Raw genomic sequence first — 23,701 nt, forward strand, 5'->3', positions numbered from 1 at the left:
AGAAGACCACCGACATACATATCAAACATTACCAACAGACATACAGACACTACTAACAGATATACTGCAAACTACTAACATACTATACAGAACATACCGGACACTACTGACAGACATATCCGTCACTACTTACATACTACAGGACACTACCGACCGACATTCCGAACACTACCGACAGATATACCGGACACTACTAACATACTACAGGTCACTACCGACAGACATACCGGACACTACTGACAAACATACCAGACACTACCGGCAGACATACCGGACACTACTAATATACTACAGAACAATACTGACAGACATACTGGACACTACCGACAGACATTACAGTACACAAGTGACAGACATACCTGACACTACTAACATACTACACACCACCGACAGACATACAGGACACTACTGACAGACATACCAGACACTCCTTACATACTACAGGACACTACCGACAGACATACAGTACACTACTCACAGAAGGACACTATTCACAAACATGCAGTTTACTACTCACATACATACAGTACACAACTCACATACAGAACACTACTCACAGACGTACAGGACTCTACTCACAGATATACAGTACACTACTCACAGACATACAGGACACTACTTACATACAGTACACTACTCACAGACATACAGTATACTACCCACAGACATACAGTACACTACTCACAGACATACAAGACCCTACTCACAAATATACAGTACACTACTCACAGACATACAGTACACTACTCACATACAGGACACTACTCACATACAGTACACTACTCACAGACATACAGGACTCTACTCACAGATATACAGTACACTACTCACAGACATACAGGACACTACTTACATACAGGAAATACTCACAGACATACATTACACTACTCACACACATACAGGACACTACTCACAAACAGTACACTACTCACAAGCATACAGGACACTTCCCACAGGAATACAGTACATTACTCACACACATACAGGATACTACTCACACAAGCATACAGGACACTACTCACAGACATACAGTACACTACTCACAGACATACAGCACACTACTCACAGACATACAGTACACTACTCACAGACATACAAGACCCTACTCACAAATATACAGTACACTACTCAGAGACATATTGGACACTACTCACATACAGGACACTACTTACAGACATACAGGACGTTACTCTCAGATATACAGTACACTACTCACAGACATACAGGACACTTTTCACAAACATACAGTACACTACTCACATACAATAAGACAGTACTCACAAACACACAGTACACTACTCACATACAGGACACTACTCACATACAGTACACTACTCACAAGCATACAGGACACTTTTCACAAACATACAGTACACTACTCACATACAATAAGACAGTACTCACAGACACACAGTACACTACTCACATACAGGACACTACGCACATACAGTATACAACTCACAGACATACAGGACACTACTCACAAACACACAGTTTACTACTCACAAACATACAGTACACTACTCATATACAGGACACTACTCACATACAGGACACTACTCACAAACATACAGGACACAACTCACAGACATACAGTACACTTCTTACAGACATACAATACACTACTCCCATACATAAAGGACACTACTCACAAGAATACAGGACACTACTCACATACAGTACACTACTCACAGACATACAGGACACTACTCACAAAACATACAGGACACAACTCACAGACATACAGTACACTTCTTACAGACATACAATACACTACTCACAGACATACAGGACACTACTCACAAACATACAGGACACTACTCACAAACATACAGGACACTACTCACAGACATACAGTACACTACTCACAGACATACAGTACACTACTCCCATACATAAAGGACACTACTCACAGACATACAGGACACTACTCCCATACATAAAGGACACTACTCACAGACATACAGTACACTACTCACATACAGTGCACTACTCACAGACATACAGGACACTACTCCCATACATAAAGGACACTACTCACAGACATACAGTACACTACTCACAAGACATACAGACGACCTCTCACAGACATACAGTTCAGTACTCACAGACATACAGGACACTACTCACATACAGTACACTTCTCAGAGTCATACAGGACACTACTCACATACAGTACACTACTCACAGACATACAGACGACCTCTCACAGACATACAGTTCAGTACTCACAGACATACAGGACACTACTCACATACAGTACACTTCTCAGAGTCATACAGGACACTACTCACATACAGTGCACTACTCACAGACATACAGGACACTACTCCCATACATAAAGGACACTACTCACAGACATACAGTACACTACTCACAGACATACAGACGACCTCTCACAGACATACAGTTCAGTACTCACAGACATACAGGACACTACTCACATACAGTACACTTCTCAGAGACATACAGGACACTACTCACATACAGTACACTACTCACAGACATATTGGACACCACTCACATACAGGACACTACTCTCAGACATTTTAGTACCCTAAGACTGCTTGAAATAAGTAAACATAACAACTGCGCCAGAGAAGAGCCAAAATCCTTAGTTTTTCCATTTTACAAAATGCAAAAAACGACAGTATTGTAACAAGAAAACACAAAGAAAAGATTTTCATCCGAATGTTTCTACCTAAACTAAATTGACTGTTTAGACGTCACTATGAGTGGCATCCCTTGAATTTATTTACTTTGAAGTTATTAACATTGTTTCCATATCAATACTTTCATTATCCTCCTTCCGGTATTTTGTAACCGGTACAGGTACATGTATAATTAAATTACATATATTAAACATAGGTTTGTTATTACATTTTTTTACTGATTTATGTTTAAATGGGTATATGACCATATATAAAATTATCTCCAGTCAGTACGTCACATGGTTCAGCACAAGGAGTTTGGGTTCAGCAATGTGTATGAATACCAACTATTTCACGGACTACTTTCTTTCAAACTTTCCCACGCTCTGATTTGGTCAAATTAAAGATTATTATGACTTATTTTAGTAAAGTTTCTTGTCATAATCAATAATAAACATTCATAAATGTACATGTGTTGTTTTATTTAATATTTTACCCCTTTTAAACCTGATAATTTTACTTTTATATATTCAAGAATGAATTTTGCATGCTGGGTATTAGTTCCCTACTATTTTGCAATGCACACTGGGATACTACCATCGTCTGCAATAGTAAACTATGTCAGATTACCTCAGTCAATTATAAACGTAGGAGAACAAACCTTAAAGTATAATCTTTTTCGATATCTTAAAGGCTATTGTATTTAGCTATATATTCGATATTTAAAGGCTAATGTATTTAGCCTTATATAAGATTGTCACAAACCTACGAAATCAAACCATCGCTTCCGAAATGTATAGGCTAATATAAATACCCATATAAAAGATTACTACAAATCTGTGAAAACAAGCATGTAAGTATAATCAGTCATTTCGTCCTGCAATCGATACAAGAGCTCATAGGTTCAAAGACTTAATACTTAACCAAACTTAAAGTTTTAAGAGGTTGGTTATATATGAAGAACTAACTTGAAAAAAGGAAAGTTAAGGCATAATTTTCTTTCTTTTCCTTCTGTAAAAATAGATACATATAAATGTTAACATATGTGCCTGGTTAACCAAGTATTACAACGCAAAGTTTGACAATTTATGGGGCAATTCTATTTCTTTGCTGCGTAATTGAGACTAATGTTTAAGATCATTGATTCTAGGCTTGATCCACTCTTTGCACCCACTGCCCTTTTTGTACCTATTTCTCTTGAACACCTTGAATGACCTTTGGTCTTTTTTATTTTTTTTTCTTATGATATTAATGCATTAAGTATTCATGACAAGAGGTACAACTCCTAAGTGGATATCAATTTAAAAATAGTAGGAGTTGTTTCCCTTGAATTGATGACATGTTTTCTCAATATAATCAATGTTACCTTATGTTAAAGAAGTTCTATAATATTGTACATAAATAAGTTCTTAGAGGGAATCTTTTTTCTAATGTTATGTTAAAAATATGTCTTGCATTAATAATTTTGACAACTTTGGTACGATACTATTGAATATACGTACCTGGTTAGATCTATACTGTATACATAGTAGGCCTAATCAGGGACATAATCTTATAATGCTTTATATTACAAAATTAATTGTAATTAAAAGTCTCTGATTATGTCTTATTAAGGGCTAAATATTGTTGACTGAAATAATATCAAGTGATATTTAGTTACATAATTTTATGTAATAGAATCTATACCGATGATTCGTGACAGTGTTCTGTATGGTACAGGGATTAGCAATCGCAACATTTCGGCCCCTTCCGTAAATGAGTAAAACTATTTAATCGGAACATCTCGACAATTATGATAAACAACAACAACAACAACAATCTTAGTTTCGTTTTGTTAGTATTTTGTTGGAGAAAGTGGCAAATGAATTATAAGTCATAAAGTTGCAGGTCCTTGCATGAATCACAGATTATAGGAATCATGTCAAACCCCAGACCGAAGATAAAACACGATTATAAACATATACTTGTTAAAAACGCGTTGTACAGCATAGATAATTTTGAAGTGTTTCCTCTGGTTTTAAATAAAATTTGTCAGGCCAGAAAGGACCTCTCATTTTGTAATGCAGCCGAGAGCTTCACATTTACAGATGCAATATGCCGAGTAGAAAAGGAGCCAAAAGATCACGGAAATAAAGACCTTGTGAAGTTGCGAAAACTTAAAAACATTTTCCAGGATGGTATCAGAGTTCTTGATAAATACATAAGAGATGATATATTACCCAAAGATAAAGGAGCAAAATTTGCCGTGGAGAATCTACTGTGTTTTTTTTTGAAAAATTTTCAAAACCAGGTAGAGTATACTAGCATTTATAATCTAATTGGTATCCAACATAAAATAACTAGAGCTGTCGCCGAAAGTGGTGATATCTATCACAGATATACATACGACCCCATGTATCTATGTATTGTTGATATTTTTTATTATTATTTTTCACTTGATCAATAATTAATACACATATAAAGAAATAGATAATTTTGATTGATGATTTAAATGTCTACAAATTATAGGAATTCACCCAAACCATATCATTTAAAGAAGCAGTCCAGCTAAATTATGATCACAGATAGCTGGTATTTCTACTCAGGTACAAGATTTATGGAGGGGCAGCTAAGGTCTCTCTCCACCAGTAAGGCTTGACGGTCTTTATTTGACTTTAACAGTGATGGTGGGGCATAAAACACCAACCCCTGATAAAATACCAACAAAACACACACACTTTTAAATGACTCATTACACTGCTTCTAATTTACAGAGGCTGCTAGAAAGTTGTACAATGCAGTACATGATGTAAAATTTGATTCTGAAGTCCCCATAATTCTGGCACATCATCTTTTATCGCAGTTGGTAGTTTGTCCTGCTTACGTAGTTGATCAACAAAACAGAGGTTCCAGATCCACTAGATGTCCATGTTGCATGGAAGAAATGTCAGGAACATTTGGAGACACAAGTATGGGTAACTTTTAAAGAAAACCTGGTTAAATTATACATAGGTTTTGCATAAATAGAGGATATTTTTTGTTTTGAGAGAATTGGCTACATATGATCACACTGAGAAGTGAGCCAATTGCAATAGTTTCATGAGCACAAAGCCTACATGAAAATGGAATATTTTCTCATTTTGATGTGTGTTATGATATTATATAGCATATATTCATGAAAGAAAAAAGTTTTTCTTTATATTGGCTAATAAGTTTAATTTAAGAGCATTATTCAAATTTTAATTGTAAGGCAAGACGAAAACACACTTAAAGATGACTTCAGGCATTCAGAGGCTAAGCAAATGTAGTCATTATTGCAGAGTAATAATAAATAATTTTGGAATATAATGATAATTGAATAGAAAAATACAAATATGCGATTTAGAGCAAAATGCAACAATTAATTTCTATGTAGATTAACATATGTATGGAATCATATATAAATTAAAATGTATGCCAAAAGTAAGGCTCCCACGTTTACAATTTTTTGTAAACGTTTTCACGATTGTTAAGAACCGAAACGATACCGTTTAAACAGGGGTACCTATATGTACTATACAACATCATGTATTCGAGTCGCCAGATGATGACTTACTTTCTATTTTTAACACATGTACAAAACAAACAAATAAATTATGTTCAAAGGTCATCACGATTGTGTCGGCACACATTTTATGCATCGAATCTCCATTTCTCTCTTTTGAAAGATCAAAGGAAAATCAAACTTACAAAAATGTATTATGTCACAAGCGATTATTGCAAAGCAATGCTGTGTGGAAGGTTGTAAACACCCATTTTCCGTTTTTGACTTTGGAATAAACCAATAAGAATTGATAAAATCAATGATTACAGGCAATGATCAAGATATTTGTAAGATAATATGGTCATTTCGATTAAACGGTAAGCAATATCGTCAATGTTTACAAATGACAATCAAAACGAATTTGTTTAAACGTGTAACCGTGGGGGCCTTAGCCAAAAGAAGTCTGGCAGAGAATTTGGGTGATATGCTGTGAACGATATGGATTTTATTATACTGGTTGTTTTGGTAATATTTTGATTCTTTACATGAAATTACAATGCCAAGAGCTTTGATATTTGTCATTGCCTATTGGACCTCTACAAAATTTCTGAAAGTCATGCCCTTTGGAAAATACACTCAAGTCTTTCTTTTTTGAAACTACAATGCATGTAGCTTAGATATTTGGCATGTTACATTAGTTTAGTTTATACAAATTTATTTTAGTTCAATTGTATTGGAAGCTATTAGCGTATTGAAACACTCTTGAATCTGTTCTTTGAACCAACCAGTACTAAGCATTGTAAGCAATAAATGTAAAGTTTCTTGCTCAAGGAAACAGCGGCTAACCCCTGACAGGGTTTGAACCCATGCTGTCAGCAGTCCTTAGAATACTAGTCTGATGCGTTAACCACTTTGTCACGCCGCCACTCTGTGTTACATTGCTTAGTGGATAGCTACTAAATTTCAAGTCATATACACATTGGGGTAAAAAATGGCCCCGCCCTTAATTGAAGTCACTTAGTTTACATTGATTTTTATTTTAGAAATATCTTTTTTTTTCTCTTTTATTTTTTCAATCCTAATTTACAAACATTCAAATCATAGTACATGTAATTGAATACATAAAAAATAATGTCAAATCAATGTTATCAAATTATGACAAGTATATTTGTATCTTAAGATCTTTTTATAAAAGATTTTGACAGAAGAAAATGAGTGCTAAGAAAAGCTGATAATACTATAAAGTGCACAGTAAGTATGAAAGAGAGAAAAGAAAGTGTTTAAAGAAAAGAAAGATAAATGAAGAATGAGAAGAAAAAAAGAGAGAGAAAAGATAAAGATTAGTTATGTCCCTATTAAAAGATAGTTGAAAAAAAATTACATTCATAATGATATTTGACAAAGCTAATACTTAGTAAAAAAATATATATAAAAAAATAAAAAATGGAGAAAATATAAGGAATGGACTTAAATATCTTGAAAATCTTCCCTAAAAGTACAATGCCAAGAGCATAAATATTTGTCTTGTATAATCACCGTGTGGTCCTCTACCAAAAATTATAAATCATGCCCCTGGGGTAAAAATTGATCCTGCCTAATGGGTCACTTAGTTTTATAGCCAATGGTCTCTTTCCGGTGGCGAGGGTAAACAAACCCAAACACACAATTAGTTTTATATTTTATATAAGTTTATTTAGGCATGTTTTGGAAAATACATTTTAGCATTTTGTTGTGCAACTACAGTGCCAAGAGCTTATATAATTTTTATTTAGCATTACTTTAGTTGTGCCCCTGGGATCGCCCTTGGGGTCAGGTCAATTAGTTTACATAGATTTATATAATAAGAATGTCTTAAAAGTCTTCTCTGAAAGTACAGAGCTAAGATACTGGTATTTGACATAATTATAAGATCACCTTGTGATCTTCTACAATTTCTTTTTTATATATCACGCCCCTGGGATCAAAATTGGCCCCACTATAGGGGTAACATAGGTAATATACTTACATTGAAAAACATTTTATGGAGTCTTGTGTGAAATTACAATACCAATAACTTAGATATTTGTCATTTAGCATTTTGTGTAGCAGACATCTTCAAATATTTCAAAAATTGTGCACCTTGGGAAAAAAACCCAGAAAAAAAAACAGCAAAAAACAACAACAAAAAAACAATAACAATGTAACCTCATTCCTGACTTGAACATGGAAAAAATGAAATTGTATTATCAGATGAATGATCGACAGCCACCATGGCCCTCTTTTTTTACATTCTAGTTGGTCAATATTCTAGGATTATTTGTCAAAATTAGGTTAAAAATAATCATTAGTGTGGTTTTTGGTGATGTTTTACATGCTACATACTATATTGTTATGTTTCAGGGAGCACCAGTGTTTGGCATGGAAGGCTTGATATTCTCTTTGATCATGTCTTTGTTGTATGTACTTCAAGCCTAGACAATAATAATGATGATGATGATGATGAAGGACAGTCGTCTTCAGTGGCGATTGTGTATGAAGAGCAAAGAGGAGCTCTTAAAAACACTAAAAAAATTAAGGATCAACTGAGAGCCCAGAACATTGTTTTTTCGTTTGTTCAGAAGCGTTTCCATCCAGATTTACAACATTTTTTGGTGCCTCATATTGGAATATCAGAGGATAGTGTGCAACTATATTTCTATGATTGTGAACATGATATTCTAATTGAATCCAGACAAGAAAAGTTGTTCGTTTCTGAAGAAGAAATTAATATGAAAACTATTATAGGACTTTGGCTAGTACTGAACCACAAATACTTCTGTTCAGGCATAACCGAAGAGATGAAAACTGGAGGTTTCACCGCAGGATTCCTGGAAAATTACCCGGCTAGAAAAAAAGATATATGAGGAAAAGTTGAAGTTTGGTTGTGGATCATCTAGTGTTGAACATGATGTAAATATTGACTATAGAAATGATCATGAGTTTTTGGAAATTGAAACACCGTTAAAGAAACGGAGAATTAATGTATTTTCTGACTGTAGTCCCGATTGATTTTATTGAATTATGCTGGTCTTTACTGCATATTACATGACATCAACTTTAAATAGTAAGGCACATTATGCCTCAAAAACAAAATGTCTTGTTGCTTTAAAAAGGCACAATGCTTCTTTAGAAAGAACAAACTTGTATTTGATAATGTTTAGATAATGGATTTAGAGAATGTAAGATGCTTGTTATCTGAAAAAGGTAGTGATAAATGTGAAATAATTTTTCATAAAAGTAGCAAAATGTTAACAAACTAGTACTGTGAAATCATTTTAATTTGAGGCATAAATTTTCGTGGTTTCCCGGCAAAAGGCAATTTCTTGGGGTCGTAAATTCCTGGATTTCAATTTCAAGGAATAACAAATATATTGGGCCGAAAATTCGTTGATTTCAAAATTCGATAAAACCATACAAATAATATCCCTAATTTGTGCTATGAAATTGTTGACACGTGCATGTTCATGTGGTTCCCCCTAACCGTCAACAGAAGATTCATAACAAAAGCTCATTAGTCAGTTTAGTATTGGATTCATATCTATGTTTATCTTTGATTCAATGAATGATGTACAAGAAAATCGTAGGTAGGCACACAGTTTGACTACAGACGATGTACCATTTTCGCACCACTATGAGCATTTTTGGTGCTGTTTTTGCTACTTAACATTATCTTGGGCACAATTTGTTCGTTGGGATTCGATTTTGTGGGTTACCTGAACCACGAAATTCACGAAAATTAATCCCCCACGAATATTAATGATTTCACAGTATTTTGACTTGATTCAGTATAACTATACTTAAGGGGAGATAATCCTGAAAGCTGTTTTTACATTTTTGTTTCCCATGTTTGACTTAGAATATTTGCCTGTTTCTTAAAGTTCAAAGGCACAACACAGATTTATGTCAACTGTTATGAAAAGACATCAATGGGACAAGACATTAATGGAGATAAAATTTAACTTGACCTTTACCTTATTTTGACCTTGACACTTGAGGTCAAGTTAGTGAAGTTTGCTATAATGGTCCATAAATTGTTATTTAGTCAGGGATTTGATTTATACTTGGGCAAGAAACAAAAAAACAACAACATTTATAACAAAATTGAAATGAGGATTATTTCAAATATGACTTTAACCTAAACAAGACCTTGTGTCATAACTTTGTTATTTATTTATGTGTATGATAAAAAAACTTTTGACAAAACCTGTATTTTGAATTATAAACTTGACCTTTATTTGTCTTTGAACATCAAGGTCATATTATTGAAATTTGCTTTGATTAATACTAACTGTGTTATAGTGCGCCTCTACGAGGTAAAGGCGACATATGGGGATCACTTCTACGTTGTCTGCCTCTCTGTCTGTCTGCTCTCACGGGACATTAATGTTGCTAGAGGGACAATAGGTAACTGTTCTTTCCCTTGTTGTCGTTCATTCCGTATTTTATGTGGCTATTTTCTTTTGTGTGGCTAAAATGAACAATGGGTAGAACAATAGAGTAGCCAATAGAGTAGCCACAGTATTACTGTCCTGTAAGAATGATTTTTATTAGAGTTATGGCCCTTTATGAGTTTTATTTTTAAAGTTTGTCCGGACTACCTAAAGCTACAGTCTCACTGATATCCCAGCAGAGCATCGGAAGACATCTGGGTTGATCTGGAAACGACTGGGTATGACTGGAAACAACCGGGGGGTACATCTGTAACTCTGCCAGCGATGTCCGGGATAATCTTGGAACATCCAGCATGGAATAAAGTATTTAATATCACTAGGGTGGTCCGGGATGATCTGGGAAGTATAGCTTTGCCGGCTTCATCATTAGCTCTGCCTGGAACACACTGGGGATGATCCTCGGTATGATATAGCCAGTAGAGCTATGGTAGAGCCCCGGTGAATGCTGGCAGAACCCGGGTTAATGCTGGCAGAGCCCCAGAGGATGACGATGGAGCTACGGTTGATCCTGGTAGAGTCCTAGCAAAGCCCGGTTTATTTCAAAAGAATCACGACAATTTGCAATGATTGCACTTGTTTGTATTAAAACAATTCCCATTTTCCTTCTATCAGATCCAGTCTTGCATAAGGATTTTTCAGAAAATTATCATGAAAAATTATGTATCAATGAAATAATTTTTGTGCATTTTCAATCTACCGGGGGCTCTGCCTGGATTGTCCTGGGCTCTGCCTGGGCTCTGCCTGGAACGACCAGGGCTCTGCTTTGGTCAAACAGGACTCTTCCGGCCTTATCCCGGAACAACTGGAGAAGCACCGGCATGAATTATAGCTTCACCTTGGCTCTGACTGGATGATCAGGAGCGCATCTTGGGTGGTGAGTTGGGAATTACCGTAATGCTGCCCAGGGGTTAGTGTGACCGCAACAATGATTTCACCCCGGATCATCCTGGTAACTTACCGGGATGGTCCTGGACTGTGCCGGGAGTAAGTGAGACCACAGCTTAATGCAATTTCGGGCATATTATGTTATACCCCCTGGTGTCTCTCTGTGTGTCCGTCGGGGGTTTGGTTTCCAGAGCATAACTTTAGTTCCATTCAGCCCAAAGTGTTCAAACTAAATAGGATGATTGTCCATATTGAGTAAAACACCCCTACTGATTTTGGGGTCACAAGGTCAAGGTCACTATTACCTTAAAACTGAAAACAGTTTACAGCGCATAACTAAAGTTCCATTCGAACCACTGTGTTCAAACTTCATAGGATGATTGTCCATATTGGGTTTAACATCCCTATTGATTTTGGGGTCACAAGGTCAAAGGTCAAGGTCACTATTACCTTAAAACTGAAAACAGTTTCCGGAGCATAACTAAAGTTCCATTTGGCCCACAGTGTTCATGCTTCATAGGATGATTGTTCATTTTGGGTAGAATACCCCCTTTTGATTTTGGGGTCATAAGGTCAAAGGTCAAGGTCATTATTACCTTAAAACTGAAAACAGTTTCCGGAGCATAACTTAAGTTCCATTTGGCCCACAGTGTCCAAACTTCATAGGATGATTGTCAATATTATGTAGAACATATTCTATATATTTTGGGGTCACAAGGTCAAAGGTCAAGGTCACTATTTCTTTCAAACTTAAAACAGTTTCAGTAGCATAACTTAAGTTTCATTTTGCCCACAGTGTTCAAGCTTCATAGGGTGGTTGTCCATTTTGGGTAGAACACCCTTATTGATTTTGGGTCACAAGATCAAAGGTCAAGGTCACTTTTACTTTCAAACTGAAAACAGTTTCCGGAACATAAATTAAATTTCATTTGGCCCACAGTGTTCAAACTTCATAGGATGATTGTCCATATTTGGTTGAACACCCCTATTGATATGGGGTCACAGGGTCAAAGGTCAAGGTCACTATTACCTTAAAACTGAGAAAAACTTAAGTTTTATTCAAGTTCCATTTGGCCCACAATATTCAAACTTTATAGGAGGAATGCTATTTGAAGGAAGTAATAATTTATTTAATTCCCATGTCTTACAAATGCCTCATCCTTACTAAAAAAAAAAGAAAAAGAAAAAACGCTTTCGGGCATACAATGCTCCGCCTAGCAGTGCTCTTGTTTTTATTGTGAGATGCCAGATACACAAAGCTTGTCAAGTCTACCTCTTAAAAAACTACTGGTGCAATATCATCCAAACTTTACAGGAATGATAAGTACCAAGTCTAGTTGTGTATATCATCGGCTTTTTATGGTTCAATCAATTTCGTTAGAGTTATGGTCCTTTAATTATTTTTTTTTGAAAGTGTGTCCGGACTACTCATTTACCACTAATGCAATTCAATGACACTTTACAGGAATGATTGGTAGGTCAAGTATTTGCATAGATATCACGTCTTTTCCGCTTGAATGATTTTTGGCCAAGTTATGGCCCTTGAATGAAAAATGTGTTAATAAAGTTTGTACGGAACATACCTCTTATACCATTAATGAAATTTCAGTGAAACTTTACAGGATTGATTGTTAGGTCAAGTACTTGTGCAAAACACACAAGTTTTTTACTTCGATAATTTTAAGCTGAGCTATTGCCCTTGAATAAAAAAAAAGAATTTAACCCTGTTAATGACTTTTGGCTCTCCAGCTACACACAACCTGTAGCATGCGATTGTCTATCATGAGGCGACACATGTCATCACTAATGGCCCTTGTTTATTTAAGGATTTGATCTATTCTTGGACATAAGAACACATATGAAAAAGCTCACACCTTGAATTATTTTGATATCACTTGGACCTTTAATTGACCTTGAACTTCAGGGTCAAATTATTGAAATTTTCTTAAATTGTCATAACTTATTTACAAATTGGGACAAAAGAATACAAGATGAAACTGTCATGTTGAATCATTCTGATACGACTTTAACCTTTAATTGACCTTCACATTGTCAATGTACTGTCAAGGTCAAATTGATGAAAATTGCTTAAATCGTCATAACGTGATTAAATATCGTCATACGTTATTTATTTATGGCAAAAGAACACTTATGATAAAACCTTTACATGTAATTAATTCATATATGACCTTGACCTTTGAATGACACCAATATCAAATGTAAAATATTACGTGTATTTCATACAAGAAAATAATGTTTTCTAAGAGTATTCTTTCTTACAATATTAATCCTCCAATCACGTGATAAGAAAATAAGTTGAGCGTGACCACTCTAGGCAGTGGCTTTTGTCGATATAACGTTTGGCGTACAAATTTTGCTTAAGACACAATGATATTGATTTCTTTATAGATTTATGTAGATTTATCTTTGATAACTTATTTCAATGCTCTGTCCGCTTAGCAAATTATAATCAGTAACATTGGGTTCGCCGTTTTGATCCTCTTGCGAGGCGTAATTTATCCTTCATGCCGAGTCTTATTGTGATTTGTCTTACAACGCTGATATAGTATTATATGAGATTAGTAATTGGTCACTTGAGGGGAAATAGGGTAATTATTGCTTAGTTATTTCAGGGAAGCCTGGCAGGTGGATCGGCCGACAATATATGACCAAATAAAACGTGTTTAAATCTTTCTGCGCCCATGATTAATAAGTATATGCATAGTTTCCGGATAAGTAGTGTTGCTGATAATTTTGGATAGAGTTTCGGTAAATCTTTGTAGCTAGATTCTAGTTTAAAATTGAAAACTTCTGTCTGTCTGCCTGTCTGAAATAACGTTTAATATTTAATAGTTGTACGCTAAACTATTTAAACAGCCTGAAAGAGTGGGAGGACTGGACAGCTGTATTTTGTTTAAACTTTAAATGTTTTCACAATTTCGTATTCGCGTTTGTAGAAAGTTTATGGGCAATAGACAGTCACACTATGAATGCTCATAATAAATAATCAAATTGTTGACATGGGTTGGACGGCTATAGGAAGTTGAAGCTACCGTTCTAGTCAAATAGCTCGCGCTGATATAACAATATTGTGTATACACTGCTGATTGTAAAGTGCTGTTATAATTGAACAAATATTTGATTACCGCTTGTTTAAGATAAAGCTGCATATTTTAATTCTGAATGATATATCGAGTACAATACTCGATAAGCAGAACATTTATCTAGTCTTAAGTATGCATGTGTGTGTATTGTATACGAAATTTCAAAAAATGTAAAAAAAAAAACAACAACAACATAAAACATTCAAGCGTTCCAAAATTTATCTATTTATTTCCAACAATAAGTTCAGTGAGTTAGCCAATAGCGGATCATAGCCAATAACGGATCAGTCAGTAATTTAACGAAATATTCTTCTAACAGTTTTGTGCTTTAAAATGTTTTTACCTAACAGGCATGTGCATTAGGATGTTAGCTACTTGACAGCGGAAAAAATGTAAACATCCGTGTAATTCATATCAGATTCACTCAGATGCTTAATCAAGCGTTTCCGTTTCTCGTGAAATTTAGCGCCGTTGACAACGCATATTTGAAATTGTTGCCTTATTTATCATAAAAACTCGAAAGATATTGGATCAAAGCTGGTAGATATTTGATGTCCAATATGTTAACTACCTGCAACAATAACCGTTTAAAAAATACTTGAGGAATTATTTTGATAGCGCCATTCAAATGAATTGCACCGAGTTGTCCAAAAGCGGATCATGGAATTTATAGGAAGGTACAGCCTTTAAGTTATACAACCTGTTATAGAATATCTTTTTTAAATTTTAGTTTGTAGACCAAATAAATAAATAAATAATATAAAGTTTAAATGATTTATGTTAATATTACAACTGAATTATTCAGTCCATTCCAAAAAAGTATGTTATGCAGTATAAACAGCTGCAACAGTTAAATACTGTTCCAGGGTACATGTACGTAGGTATCCAGTTTTTTTCCAGAATATATATAACATCATAAATCATAGTTATTAAATAAATCAGATACAAAGAACAAATTGTTTCATATTCAGCTATTTATATGACACATATATTGCGATTTGTCCTCACCCAGCGTCTGTGTCCTGATTTCAGTTTAAGATTTTTGTTCAGTAATTTTACAGTAAAATATTTTTTACATATACATTTTTTTTCTTAAAGCTTCAACTTCAAACTTCAAATCATAATGTTTCTTATCATCATCCACATCTTATGTGACAAGGTTGATAACCCTGGCAAAACTATTTCCATAATTATCTCCCCTTGGATTAGGATTATTATTTTTTTTACTGCAACTTCTTTATTTCTTAATGTATCCACTTTAAACTTCAAATATATGTTCCTTTACATCATCGCCAACATGATTTGTGAAATACTTTTTACAGAATTATTCCTACAGAATATGTGACTTCAAATGTATGTAGTATATTTTAAGACTAGGCTTAAACTTAAAATTTTGTTAAAAATTTAATAAAACTAAATTATTTTATTACTTCTCCATTTTCTTCATTTCTCAAGGCATCTACGTTACTTCTTATCACCAACATCACATGTGATAAATTTGTTACTCTAAAATAAATATTTCTGTAATGTAAAATATTGAACTTATAAAAATACGTGGATTCTTGATGTTGATACAGAAATATATTTATATGATATTTTGTCCATAGTTTTGTCTTCCTTTAAATATTGTGTCCAGTAATTGATTAGTCGAGTGGAGATGTCTCCTCTGACAGCTCTTGTTTCATAATTATGCTAACAATGACATCTTAATGCAGAATGGGTCAAAGTATTAAATAGTAAAATTATACTTAATGAATCCATGCTAGCTCAATGTTTATTTGTTTTATTGTTTCAGATTATGATGCTTCCAAAGGCTAAAGGAAAAGAAAAAAAAATGTACACAGAAGTCCAGCCCTATGACCTAAAATTGTGTTGGTGTAACGTTAAACCCAACAAAAATACAAATTTTCAGTCACATGTCTGTTACATATAACAATAAAGAATTCTTTTTTACTTAAATTACATATTTTTGAAGCTGTTGCTACTGTTTTATAACAATTAATTGTGACAAAGAAGTTCATATCCAATTGTCTGCACAATCAGAATTATTATTACATTGCCTTTTATGAATGATAGTCAGAATTGTTTTTCACTAGTACATCTATTTTGTTATGATTTTGTTCGTTTTTTATTGCAGATTTTTCTAAGGAGGAGTAAAGCAGTATATGTTGAAAATTTTGTTTGTTATTCTTTTAAAATATATCCTAATCATACTGACCACATAGAAGAACATGAACATTTCTAGGTATTGCACTTTTAGCTTTTGTTTCACAACAACAACAACACATTAAGGTTACAGTTACTTTCATCAAGTTTTACATAGAAGGTATTTTCATGAGCTGCTTTGACCCCTGTAATCCTGAATAAAAATGAAAATGCATTTATAATGTCAACCATTTGTCTTGTGGTTGTTGCCTACACAAATCATTGAGAGCAGTTATCTTGTTCACCATTATTACAATCATAACATTACTATGATAACCACAATCATTCAGTTGCCTCTTGAATTCTTTACTTAGTGGTACCTATTTAGGGGTGACATATATTTGTGCAATATTTTCTTTGTTCAGGACGAATTTGACAGAAAATTCGTGTTTTGAGACAATCCCCCATTCGTATGTCACGTGATCCGCTAATGGCTGATTTGACCCGTTATTGGCATGTTTACTAGACGTTTGAAAAAGGTAAATGCACCATGATGCATTCAAAATACAAATTCACAAGAAGTATACAGTAAAAGAGGAATAAAAATACTTCAAATCTACCTACATTTATTTAAGAATATAAAAAATCATTCGTTCATAAACACTAAAAGTTTCACTAGTGATCCGTTATTGGCCAACTCACTGTTGTAGCTTTTAATCTACAGTATTTAGAAATATTTTTTTATATTAAAATCACATTAAGTCTAAAAATGGCTACACTTTTACTAACAAAAAGAAGCATTTGAAAAAGATAAAGAAAACAAACAGCAATATTTGTTGAGCTTATCGGACTATTTGAAAATAAAGTTCTAAATATACTTTATGAAATTAATAAGATGAACAGAAGGCTTTCATTTGAATTGTTCCTGACTTTGATAAAACCAGTCAATGCAAACATGATGAAATTTTGAAACTTGCTTGGAGGTTTTTTTTAAATAAAGCGGTTTTTATTTTATTTCTTTTAAATGAATAATTGAAAAAGTTTTTCTTTTGCCGAAATTTGCGTTTTCATTTTCAGAATCTCTTCTGGGGGTCTATTTATCAGGGAAAAACTTTGAACTGATGGCACCGGCTGCCGCACCAATGGCCGCTCCAGTTGCTCCCACACCAGCAGCTCCGATAGATTGACACGTTGCTAGTAAAGATCCAGAAGCCACAGTCCCACCATAGGAAGCCATCCAAGATGCAGCTGTGCTTCCTGCAGCGATGCCAGCGGAAGTAAATCCCAAGGCGCCAAGAGCTGCAGGGAGACCGAATGTGGTAACAATTCCTCCGGCCACTGTAAGCCCTACTGTTTTAGTCCAACCCTGGAAGAAAATAATCTAAAAGTCTTCGACTGATATTGAATCTTGAAAAGAAATTCCTGGATCCATTACTTTAAAATTTGGTAATTTGTGTGAACAAACAAAAGTTAAATGTGGGGACGACAAAATTCCATTTTCAGCATGCTACAGATGATTTGATAATTCTTTCTTAAATGAAATATTTCACTTGGGCTTAAAAATGACCTATCGCTATTCAAATACACATTAATTTTATACTTTGCTAATCTTTTTCATGAATTGATAAAAATTGCTACAGACTAGTATACACCAAGAGTGATCATTGCTAAAATGATTTATGCCTTGAAAAAATAGTTTTGGTACACATATACTTGAATATGATCTTGTGGAAGAAAAGAAGTGAAAACATAACAAATATTGAAGCAAAACATTATGGTTATATAAATCCATATTCAAGATTTCTTTGTATATATTATTAAGGTTGAAGGCTGAAGACGATATCATAATGATAGAGTATTAAATATCGCATAGTTACATACACTTTGATAATATATTGCAAAATTCAAACGGCGACCATAACTCAAGAAGGTTCATTTTAATTGATAAATGAAAACAATATGCATGACAAAAATTGATAAGTATCACTTCAGTCAAATTAAACTCCAGGGACTGTCAGACAGACGGACAGTGTGATCTCTAGCATTAGAGATTTCAATGCCAAATAACAAATGTATGAGTAACCAATACAATAAATCACGGGTGTAAAGGCTGACCCGGCTGTTTACTGGTGAAAAAGGGTAATTATAACAAAAATGAATTAAGATCCTGTATGTTTTGTGATTGACATTGTTACTGTGTGTATACCATACTTGCAAAAATTTTTTTATGTATATAAATATGCAAATAAAATAACATCGAAGAATATGTAAATGTGTACTGCAAATATTTGTGCACATTATATTTAATCAATAAATTACATGCATTCATTTCTCATTAGAAAATTTGACTTAAGAATTTATAGAAAATAAATTTTTATTACCTTTATTTACACCAAATGTTAAATTGAGAAATATCTTTATAAATAATGCTTATTGCAACTTACAATATTGAAAATCTTAAGTTGAGCATCATATTTATGAAATAAAAATATGAAAAAATTGTGTTGCAGGATCTTAGAAAAGCAGATTAAACAGGCAAATTGACATACACTTTGCAATGTAAAAACGCGAAAAAAGATAATTTTTCACTAACCATTTCCGAAATAGTCGGACAACCCGAGCCAGTCGAATTCATTTGGCACTGTCTTTTTGGAACAGTTCTGTAAATCAAAATAACAAATGAGTTTGAAAACCAAGCCCTAAAAATCAACAACTAATCGAATAAAAAGGTCAACAACAACAAACAATGTGTTTTTAATGGAAACGTATTGCTCGGGGCAATGGTATTTATAGATCTGTGTACACCTTCAATTCTTTAATAACAAAGTAACGAAATGTGACACTGCTAGATAAATATGTATCCATCTGTTAGTTCACAGGATGTTCATATGCTGTCAATTAAAGCAATATATTGTCAAATAAATAAGAATTTATGTCAAATATATACCATCCTGTATGATAGATAAACACAATAAATGTACAATAGATAAACATAACGAATGAATAATAGACAAACACAATGAATGTATAACAGATAAACACAATGAATGTATAATAGATAAACTCAACGAATGATAATAGATAAACACAATGAATGTATAATAGATAAACACATTGAATGTTTAATAGATAAACACAATGAATGTATAATAGATAAACACAGTGATTGTATAATAGATAAACACAATGAATGTATCATAGATAAACACAATAAATGTACAATAGATAAACATAACGAATGAATAATAGACAAACACAATGAATGTATAACAGATAAACACAATGAATGTATAATAGATAAACTCAACGAATGATAATAGATAAACACAATGAATGTATAATAGATAAACACAATGAATGTATAATAGATAAACACAATGAATGTATCATAGATAAACAAAATGAATGTATAATAGATAAACACAATGAATGTATAATAGATAAACACAATGAATGTATAATAGATAAACACAATAAATGTGCAATAGATAAACACAATGAATGTATAATAGATAAACACAATGAATGTGCAATAGAAAAACACAATGAATGTATAATAGATAAACACAATGAATGTATAATAGATAAACACAATGAATGTATTATAGATAAACACAATGAATGTATAATAGATAAACACAATGAATGTATCATAGATAAACAAAATGAATGTATAATAGATAAACACAATGAATGTATAATAGATAAACACAATGAATGTATCATAGATAAACAAAATGAATGTATAATAGATAAACACAATGAATGTATAATAGATAAACACAATGAATGTATAATAGATAAACACAATGAATGTATAATAGATAAACACAATGAATGTATAATAGATAAACACAATGAATGTATAATAGATAAACACAATGAATGTATAATAGATAAACACAATGAATGTATAATAGATAAACATGTATAATAGATAAACACAATGAATGTATAATAGATAAACACAATGAATGTGCATGCAACGTCTCTTGACAAACTAGTACTGATGATAGGAGGGTTACTGCACCATTTTCTTTGAATTAAAATCTGCAGCATCACGAGGACGTATTTTGAGCTGCACGCCTCCAGATGAGCCAAAAATATTTCAAGAAAATGACAATTGAGAAAAATGTACTAATATTTCAAGAAAGGTAAAAACAATCAAGATCAATGTTAAAGTTTACAAGTTTTTTGCGATTTAAAACTGATTTTGCAGTATTCATCTCCATATTTCTACTGCGTTCCTAACGCAGTAAGGTTTTTTTTGCACATTTTGACCTGTTTTTGGTTATTTGCATGGATTGTAAGTGCCATTTGCAATATGTGAATAACTTTATCTGTTCCCCTCACAATAGTTTACTGTCAAAAACATTATCAAAATTTTCATGAAATTTAACATGAATCTGCAGGTGTGCTGCTTTAAGCACAGGAATTCATTTAGACCGACGGCTTCTGCAGATGTTAAAAGTCAAAACAGGCGCATTCATATTAGTTTACGTCTTAAACGGTAATTCCGCACTTTGTTGTCTGTGTTTCATATAAAGAAATCATTGCTTGTGTCATGCTTTCCACGTGCTTTTGACGGTTATCTTTTGATAATAAATCTAACGGGGCTATAAATAAAGCTTTTCTTACGCAGAATCAAAGACTCGTGGTTACATCTGTTGATGTATACATACGTGCGCATATATATATATATGCAAATGGCAGTCGATCTGGATCACCAGACGCTCATGAAACAGTGAAAGGTACATGTAAATTCGGATAGACACATCATCGGGCATAGCAATATAGATAAGATATATTATAATGTACCTTTCACTGTTTCATGAGCGTCTGGTGATCCAGATCGACTGCTTCGTTATTATTAGTCGCCGGTAGAAACCGGCGACGATATTTGTAACAGTTTAATAGTATACCTATGGTAGGAGAAGGCCTTAAAATCTGAGAATGAAAGCATATCAATAATTGAACAATTAAAGACCACATTTATGTTTCAGTAATCTTTAAAATTCAAACATATGATAACGTTGCTCAATGAAATGAAATATACAAATATTGACATCTCAAAAAGCAACAGTGCATTTTTTATAAAATGAATTAAGAACGTATCCCTATGGACAAGTCATTAAACTTAAAAATTCGAACTTGCGCCTACTAGGTAATACTTACCACTAGGCCATCGAGCAGTATTAATTGAAATATAATTATACTTTTGATAAAATCTTTAACATTAATCTTAATAAGTTACGTAAGCCAACGAAGCATCCCCGAAAATTAATGAATCTCAGGTCAATATTGCCAAACAATATTTGCTTATTTAATAATGATAACAGTTTCTTGACAATATTGCTAAGCACGTTTGCTTCAAATATGATCTTGTATTTTGAATAAATATTACTCAATATATTGTTCCTCTCTTCTTTATACTTGAACCATTAAACTGATATTAACTTATCATTTTCTATCCGGCGACATCAAAATCTCTACTTGTTTCATTTTTAAGCATAATACTAATTGTCACAGTATAATTATCGTTCATTTAACACAATTGTATGTTTTAATTTTGATAACAACCATTAATATCACGCAACTGTCCGTATATTTATGTTTGGATACATAAATATACGGACAGTTGCGTGATATTAATGTTGTGACCTTTTGAAATCAATTGAAAAAGGGGCATAACAATATCTTATATTTCTTTGAGCGGTTACAGTTTTGGTTTGTCTGAATGTTTTTTAAACCTCAAAATCAAAATTGTGGTATTCATTATTGTATTAGACATTTTTTGTTTGCTATACAAAAGGATTTTTTAATTGCAATTGCGCTTGCCAAAAAGATTGAACAATACAGATGATATCGAATTCCTACATTTATACAGTTGTATACCATAAACATTGGAGTTACATTCCGATAAAGGTTTAATTCAAAGCATTTTGTTCCAAAACACTTTTGAAGTGTTAAATGATTATATAACACAAAATAGCGCTGCGTCTTAAAGCTATATATGCCTCCAGATGAGTCAAAATATTTCAATAAAATCAAACTTGACAAAAATGTACAAAGGTTTAAGGAAAAGTAAAAAGTTTCAAGATTCAAGTAATATTTTACATATTATGTGCGATAAATGACAGATTTTTCAACATTTACAACTATATTTTTACTGCGTTACTAACGCGGTAAAGGCTATTTATGCATATTTTGACCACATTTTGGTAATTTACCTGCTTTGTAAACGCCATTGATAATGTGTAAATTTCTTTCTTTTAGTAACTTCACAATATTACACATTCAAATACATTTTCATTTTGTTTTATGAAAATTAACATGAATCTGGAGGAAATCTTTATAGTGCGAAAACACCGACAATCTATGTTAACTTTGTTTAATAAACAAAACACATTCATTGAACAATTTACAAATGTATATATATGAAAGAATTCTTAAAAACATATATGATTATTATGAAAATACAAAATCATTTACCTTCTGCTATCCTCATTCAAGCCTATGATTACGTGTAATGTTAAACAGGACCTGCTTTATATTTGTTCCGCAAAGGTACTTAATTTTAGCGCATGATAAATTACTACGCGTGAAAATCAGGGTCGTACATTATTTTTGATGAAGTATTGGTTATTTTATCTTGGTGGTTTAAATTCCTGCTCTTAATCGTTTCCAATACCATTAATGTATGAACGCGTGTCTGGTTAAAGTTATTTGACAAATAATAAAAAATCAAACACAACTATTCAATCATGGACCAAACTCATTCAATTTGTGTGACGGCACAGTTTCTTCTCCATGTATCAAATACTAGCCCGCATTTTTTTGTTTTCTTTGATTTGCAATATAGACTTCAATTTGTGAAAACAGAGAAGTTGCAAGTGCCCATGTCTGTTGGGCACGGAATACCGTTAGGGCCATCGTGGTTACAAC

The 23,701-nt window shown here is 33.2% G+C and overlaps 3 protein-coding genes across 3 annotated transcripts; 2 read left to right on the plus strand and 1 right to left on the minus strand.

Moving 5' to 3' along the window:
* Positions 1 to 499: 499 nt before the first annotated feature.
* LOC132754651 (mucin-3A-like) lies at positions 500 to 2,553 on the plus strand. The gene is made up of 3 exons (XM_060745306.1): positions 500 to 588; positions 790 to 1,449; positions 1,902 to 2,553. Exons 1-3 carry the CDS (start codon positions 500 to 502, stop codon positions 2,551 to 2,553), a joined length of 1,401 nt encoding a protein of 466 aa, XP_060601289.1.
* A 2,016-nt stretch (positions 2,554 to 4,569) lies between these two features.
* LOC132754647 (uncharacterized) lies at positions 4,570 to 10,092 on the plus strand. The gene is made up of 3 exons (XM_060745304.1): positions 4,570 to 4,972; positions 5,405 to 5,605; positions 8,533 to 10,092. The coding sequence occupies exons 1-3, from the start codon at positions 4,570 to 4,572 to the stop codon at positions 9,033 to 9,035; spliced, it is 1,107 nt and encodes a 368-aa protein (XP_060601287.1). The 3' UTR covers positions 9,036 to 10,092.
* Positions 10,093 to 14,812: 4,720 nt separating this feature from the next.
* On the minus strand, positions 14,813 to 23,298 carry LOC132754648 (interferon alpha-inducible protein 27-like protein 2B). The gene is made up of 3 exons (XM_060745305.1): positions 23,249 to 23,298; positions 19,350 to 19,416; positions 14,813 to 18,122 (listed from the first exon to the last, which is right to left on the minus strand). The coding sequence occupies exons 2-3, from the start codon at positions 19,389 to 19,391 to the stop codon at positions 17,850 to 17,852; spliced, it is 315 nt and encodes a 104-aa protein (XP_060601288.1). The 5' UTR covers positions 19,392 to 19,416; positions 23,249 to 23,298; the 3' UTR covers positions 14,813 to 17,849.
* Positions 23,299 to 23,701: the final 403 nt, after the last annotated feature.

Source organism: Ruditapes philippinarum, unplaced genomic scaffold, assembly GCF_026571515.1.
Source record: "Ruditapes philippinarum isolate M1 unplaced genomic scaffold, ASM2657151v2 ctg5853_1_1_1_1, whole genome shotgun sequence".
Taxonomy (NCBI): Eukaryota; Metazoa; Mollusca; class Bivalvia; order Venerida; family Veneridae; genus Ruditapes; species Ruditapes philippinarum.

Bases quoted from the DNA above. Each gene is read 5' to 3' on its own strand.
- LOC132754651 (XM_060745306.1), top strand. From the start codon at position 500: ATGCAGTTTACTACTCACATACATACAGTACACAACTCACATACAGAA. The intron at 589-789 runs GTACACTACTCA...CACTACTCACAG, and splicing joins ACTCTACTCACAGATATACA to ACATACAGGACTCTACTCAC. The intron at 1,450-1,901 runs GTATACAACTCA...CCATACATAAAG, and splicing joins CAGGACACTACGCACATACA to GACACTACTCACAGACATAC.
- LOC132754647 (XM_060745304.1), top strand. From the start codon at position 4,570: ATGTCAAACCCCAGACCGAAGATAAAACACGATTATAAACATATACTT. The intron at 4,973-5,404 runs GTATCCAACATA...TCTAATTTACAG, and splicing joins TAGCATTTATAATCTAATTG to AGGCTGCTAGAAAGTTGTAC. The intron at 5,606-8,532 runs GTAACTTTTAAA...GTTATGTTTCAG, and splicing joins ATTTGGAGACACAAGTATGG to GGAGCACCAGTGTTTGGCAT.
- LOC132754648 (XM_060745305.1), bottom strand. From the start codon at position 19,391: ATGAATTCGACTGGCTCGGGTTGTCCGACTATTTCGGAAATG. The intron at 18,123-19,349 runs GTTAGTGAAAAA...ATTTTCTTCCAG, and splicing joins GTCCGACTATTTCGGAAATG to GGTTGGACTAAAACAGTAGG.